Consider the following 6000-nt stretch of genomic DNA (forward strand, 5'->3'; position numbering starts at 1 on the left):
TATTGGAAATGTGCATGACATACTTGACTTGTGCATGGCCTACTTGAGATGCGCATGGTCTACATGAAACGTGCATGGCTCACTTGAAACGTGAATGGCTCATTAAAAAAAAACGTGTATGGCCTATCCAAAACGTGCAAGGCACATTTATTATGCTTTATGTGGACTTAATGAGCCACATGGGCGTGGTGCATCAAGTGGCTGAAGATGCCTCAAGTTGTTGATTATGTGTCCATGTTCTTGATCATGCTCCAATGTTTTTGAACATGGTCCAACGTTTTTGAACATGCTCGAAATGACTGACGATGCTCCAAGCTGGTCCAAGTGATCAAGATCCTTCAAGTTTGTGAAATTGCTCCAGGGTACTTCTAGTTGATCGAGATGTTGAAAATGTGCCAAGATGCCTCAAGATGATCAAGTTGATGAAGATGGTCCAAGATTCCTCAAGATGAATGAAGATGGTCTAAGCTGTATGTTGTTGCTCTAACTGTGGTCCATGTACCTAAAGTTGTTCCATGTTGGTCCAAGAGCACGGAGTTGCTTCAAGATGGTTATTTAAAGATTTTGATCTTGAACTTCTTCACAATATACAAGAATGCTCCATAAACCAAGGCAAACACATATGGTTTTCTTGAAGAGGATGATCCATTGTCATAAGATGCTCTACTTTGCTTAGGATGTTCCATGATCAAGTAAGTGATATTCTCTATCTAACTTAGCTGCTTTACCTAGATTCTAAGGCATGAGTTTAACAAAAAGTATAAAAGTGAAAACACTAAACAATCTGACTTTGAAAGTGATGTGTGTGCATATAGATAGAGAATTTGAGAAGGGAATAGTAAAATGCAGTGAAGTGTGTGCATGTGGAAACAAGAACTTTAAGGAAACACTTATTGACTGAATTAGAGACATTGAGGATTATCTGCTGTTACTTACAAATTTATCAAGCAACTAAATTCTGTGTTTGATTCTTCACTTCGCATTGTAAAGAATTCCCTTGTGGATTACTATGTTTTGAATTCCTTAACATCACACAAATAACCCGATTTGTACTCACCAATTATGTCTCACCGCAATGCGTATACTTGTGTCTAAGACCTAGTTACTTCCCAAGCCTTAAATACTGACAATCCTCATAAACATTCCCCACTTATTTTGAACAACATTCATTTTTGGGATTCCTACCACCTATACCTTTTTATTGACCCCTTTCATTACAAAAGGTATTGCCAAATTCCAAGTGACACGAATTTAGAAGAAAAAATAATATATATAATAGTTGACCTAAGAATATAACTACATTTTTTTTTTGAATCTTTTCTTAAAACTCTAACTTTGACAAAGTACACAAGCAAATAATTCTTAGCTTTACTTCTATTTGTACTTTAGTTCGTGACTTTCTAAGAAATTCATTGGAGTACTCAAAATCTCTTTGGTCACTAATGGAGTCCATGACTTTCTATGAAAACCCATGTAGCGGACTTCTTCCCGGTCCGATCCGCGTTAATGTACTGCAGGTGGACAGATTTTCAATATCTCGTGGGGTTTACTGGCCGAGTTCTCATAGGTCATAGATTGACTCCACTCTTGAACTATAAATTATTGAATATATAACTAGACTCAAAGTGCATAAATTAAATAGATATACTTGGAACTTGACTCTCTTTGTTTTAACTAAGAAGCTTTTTATTGGGTATAGATATTCATAAAGCAAAACTTTTTATGTCCCTCAAACTACACAAGTTCACATTTTTGTCTCATGAGTTCACAAGGACAGGGAAGCCACAAATATACTATAACACATTGGCTTAACTAATCCTTAGAGTTAGCCTCAAATGATCCCACATACCATTAGTACTTGATGTATGTTATAACTCTAAGTAAAGTATAAACATGAAGCTTGTTAATGGTCACTGAAGTACCAATATTAGTTGTGTACTGAAGCAAACTGAAGAACCACAAAATTTAGTATTTTGAAAAATCATTAATGTGTGGATCAACTAACCTTCTTCATTTGCATAGCTGTGATGAGAACTTGCATTTTCCTAACAAAAATAAAGATAAAATCTTTTTGGTATTTTCTTTTGTTTAAAGTAAAGACACAATACATAAAATAATTTTTTTTGTAGTTTTATCTTATGTAAAGTAAAACTGTAAAATCTTTTTGTGGAAAAGTAAAGCAAAATTACAATGAATTATAAATAAAATATTTTTGGAGTTTTCAAAAAAAAAATGAGAAAGAAAAAATTTCAAATGGTTTGAGAATCCGGATTAAGCATGCCAAGTCTTCCTAGAAAGTGTAAGAACTTGGATTCATCCAGAGCTTTTGTGAACACATCCGCAGTCTCTTTTTCTGTAGGAACAAAATGAAGCTCAATATGACCTTTTTTGAATATTATCTTTAAGGAAGTGATACCTGATATCAATGTGCTTGGTCATTGAGTGGTTGACTGGATTGCGAGAGATTGCAATTGCACTCTTTGAGTCATAATAGATTGGGATCTGTTGCATTTTGAATCCATAATCTCTCAGTTGTGTTTGCATCCAGAGATCTTGAGAACAACAGCTGGCAGCAACATATTCAGCTTCAGCAGTAGAGGTTGAAACACATGTTTGCTTCTTTAAGGTCCAGCTGACCAATCTGCCTCCTATGAATTGGCAGCTACTTGAAGTGCTCTTTCTATCGAGCTTGCATCCTCCATAATCTGAGTCAGTAAAGGCTTGGAGATAGAAGTTGCCTTTAGCAGGATAGAATAGACCCAGAGAGGCAGTTCCTTTCTGATATTTGAAAATTATTTTGACTGCTATGAGGTGTGATTCCTTTGGATTGGCTTGAAAGCGTGCACACAAACATTTTGAAAACATGATGTCTGGTTGACTAGCTGTAAGGTACAGTAATGAGCCAATCATTCCTTTGTAGTGTTTCTGATCTACAGATTTTCCATCAAGGTCTAAATCAAGCTTGTAGGAAGTAGACATTGGTGTCTTTGCAGTTGGTGCGTTCTGCATGGAGTATCTCTTCAACAGATTTTTGATGTACTTTTCTTGACCAATGAAGATTCCCTTAGGAGATTGACGAACTTGTAGACCTAGGAAGTAGTTGATCTCACCCATCATACTCATTCTAAATTTGCTTTTCATCAACTTAGCAAACTCATCACTAAGGTCCTTGCTGGTTGAACCGAATATGATGTCGTCGACGTAGATTTGCACGACAATCAGATGGTTGTTGTGGATTTTCCTAAACATAGTGGGATTGATAGAAGAACCTCTTTGAAACTTGGAATATTCTAAGAACTTGGACAATGTTCCATACCATGCTCTTGGGGCTTGCTTCAATCCATAGACAACCTTTTGAAGCTTGTAGCAATGGTTGGGGAACTTTGGATCTTCAAATCCAGGGGGTTGTTGAACATTGACATCGCTATCGATTTCTCCGTTCAAAAATGCACACTACACGTCCATTTGGTAGACCATAAAATTCTTGTGTGCATCAAATGCCAAGAAAATCCTAATGGCTTCCATCCTTGCAACAGGTGCAAAGGTTTCATCATAGTCTATGCCTTCTTGTTGTGAGTAGCCTTTTACAACCAGTCTGGCTTTGTTCCTGATGATGAATCCATCTTCATCACTTTTGTTCCTGTAGACCCATCGTGAACCAACAACTGATACTCCTTCTGGTATTGGCACTAAGTCCCCACGTTGTTGCGTTCAGCTAACTCTTCTTGCATTGCTTTTTGCAAATCTACATCTTGTAGAGCCTCTTTGATTCCTTTAGGCTCTATCATGGATAGAAAGCTTTCATATAGACATTCATTCTTGGTTGTTGAATGAGTCACTACTCTAAAATCTAGATCGCCTATGATTTGATCGACTGGATGATCCTTTGTCCATTTTGTGAGGCCAGCTTCCTTATGGATTTGAGGAGTGCAAACTACCTCATATTGTTCTCTTGGATGAGAAGGGTAGCCAGAAGTGAATGTACCTTTAAAAAGATAGTCTTGGAAAAGTCCAAAACTACCTGAAACAGGTGGTCCCCCCTCAATTGTTGCATGCTTGAATTCAACATATGAAGTGGATGTGAAGGAACTTGAGGAACTGGAACTAGGTGAGTGGGGTTCCCCCTGAAATCATGGGCTGGATGGTTGGGAGGATTGTAAAGTACCTTTAAGAATGGAACCATGCAAAGGTGGTTCCCCCTCGAAAGATGCAGTGACTGGTGTTATGACTGGTCCAAAATGATGATGGGAGATTGGAGTAGAGGTTTCCGAAGATGCTAAAGGACTTTTAGGGATAGAATCATTCGAAGATGGTTCCCCCTCAATCAAAGCTTTGGGGGAAGCTGAGACTTTTGATGGTTGATGAGGTTGATAGGTATCAGGAGAAACTGTTTTTGCTAGCTTTTCTGATTCAAGGGCAGAAGGTTGAGTTGGAAAGAGGAAATCAAAATCTACTTCAATAGCATGGACTGGAGCAGAAACATTAGAAGGTGATGGCTGGTTCATTTTATCAAATGGTACTACCATTTGAGGACCAAAGTGGTTTGGATCCAGAACCCTTACATAACTTTCTTCAAAAGTGACATCACTGCTTTCCTCTATCACCCTAGCTCTTTTGTTCAGAACTCTGTAGGCTGCACCATGAAGGCAATATCCAAGAAAGATACCTTCATCAAACTTGGGTGCAAATTTCCCTAGTTGATCCCTATTGTTCTTGATGTAGCAACGACAACTAAAGATGTGAAAGAATTTGATGTTGGGCTTCCTCTTATTCATTGCTTCATAGGGAGTGACTTCGAGCCTGTTGTTGATTAGGGATCTATTTTGAGTGAAACAAGCGACTGCTTTGGCTTCAGCCCATAAGTATTGTGGTAGGTTTGCGAAGATCAACATAGATCGAGTAGCTTCACATAGTGTCCGGTTCTTCCTTTCAACTACACCATTCTGTTGTGGAGTGTAGGGTGTAGAAAAATTGTGCTCGATGCCTTTAGATACAAGAAAGTTGTCTAAGGTGTTGTTCTTGAATTCGCCACCATTTTCACTTCTCAGTCTTCTAAGTGGCTTGGCTACCCTAACTTCTATGTACCGAATGAAGTTAATTAGCTCATTGGTGGTTTCAGATTTGTTTCGCAGAAAGTACACCCAAGTGAATTTGGTATGGTCGTCCACAATCACAAGAATGTATTTCTTACCACTTAAGCTAGGAATTGTAGTGGGACCACACATATCAATATGTATAAGCTGAGGAGGTTAAGATACACTATGTTATGTTATACTTTTGTGTGGAGATTTGGAGATTTTGCCTTGTTCACATGTAGCACAAAGTATATCATTGTCAAGTTTTAACAATGGTAGTCCTCTCACAAGATCCTTTCCAATGAGTTTGTTGATATAACCAAAGTTGAGGTGAAAAAGTCTTCTATGCCACAACCAGTTGATGTCAGAGGTAGCCTTGGAAAGAATACAAATATCAGGAGTTCCCTATATTAGTTCAATATCAAGAGGATACATGTTCCTATTTCGTGGGGAATCAACAAGGATGCGCTTGTTGGTATCCATAATCAAACTCTTGGTTTTGGTGAACAAAACCTCATGATCATTGTCACACAGTTGTGCAACACCAATAAGGTTATGTTTAATACCGTCTACATACGCTACACGCTTAACTGTAAAGTTCCCGTTTGATATGTTTCCATGTCCCATAACTTCTCCCTTCATGTTGTTTCCGAAAATAACATACTGACCTGGCGTTGTGATCTTGAAATCTCTGAGATATCCTTTGTGCCCAGTCATGTTCCTGGAGCATCCACTATCAATGTACCATGTGTCATCATGTGGTACCCCGACACAAAAATCCTGCAATTAGAGAGAAGGTTTAGGTACCCATGTTTGTTTGGGTCCATGAGTGTTAGCTTCCTTCGGACTTGTGGGAGTTGGGACTGTCTTTTCATGTTTTGCATTAATCTCTTTGGGTTTTGCTTGGTTTTTTATGACCTTGGTT

The 6000-nt window shown here is 38.2% G+C and overlaps 1 protein-coding gene across 1 annotated transcript; it reads right to left on the reverse strand.

Annotated features, from left to right (window-relative positions):
* Positions 1-1910: 1910 nt before the first annotated feature.
* LOC128132821 (uncharacterized mitochondrial protein AtMg00810-like) lies at positions 1911-3249 on the reverse strand. The gene is made up of 3 exons (XM_052769809.1): positions 2638-3249; positions 2006-2045; positions 1911-1948 (listed from the first exon to the last, which is right to left on the reverse strand). Exons 1-3 carry the CDS (start codon positions 3247-3249, stop codon positions 1911-1913), a joined length of 690 nt encoding a protein of 229 aa, XP_052625769.1.
* Between the last annotated feature and the right edge of the window lie 2751 nt (positions 3250-6000).

Source organism: Lactuca sativa, chromosome 3, assembly GCF_002870075.4.
Source record: "Lactuca sativa cultivar Salinas chromosome 3, Lsat_Salinas_v11, whole genome shotgun sequence".
Lineage (NCBI taxonomy): Eukaryota > Viridiplantae > Streptophyta > Magnoliopsida > Asterales > Asteraceae > Lactuca > Lactuca sativa.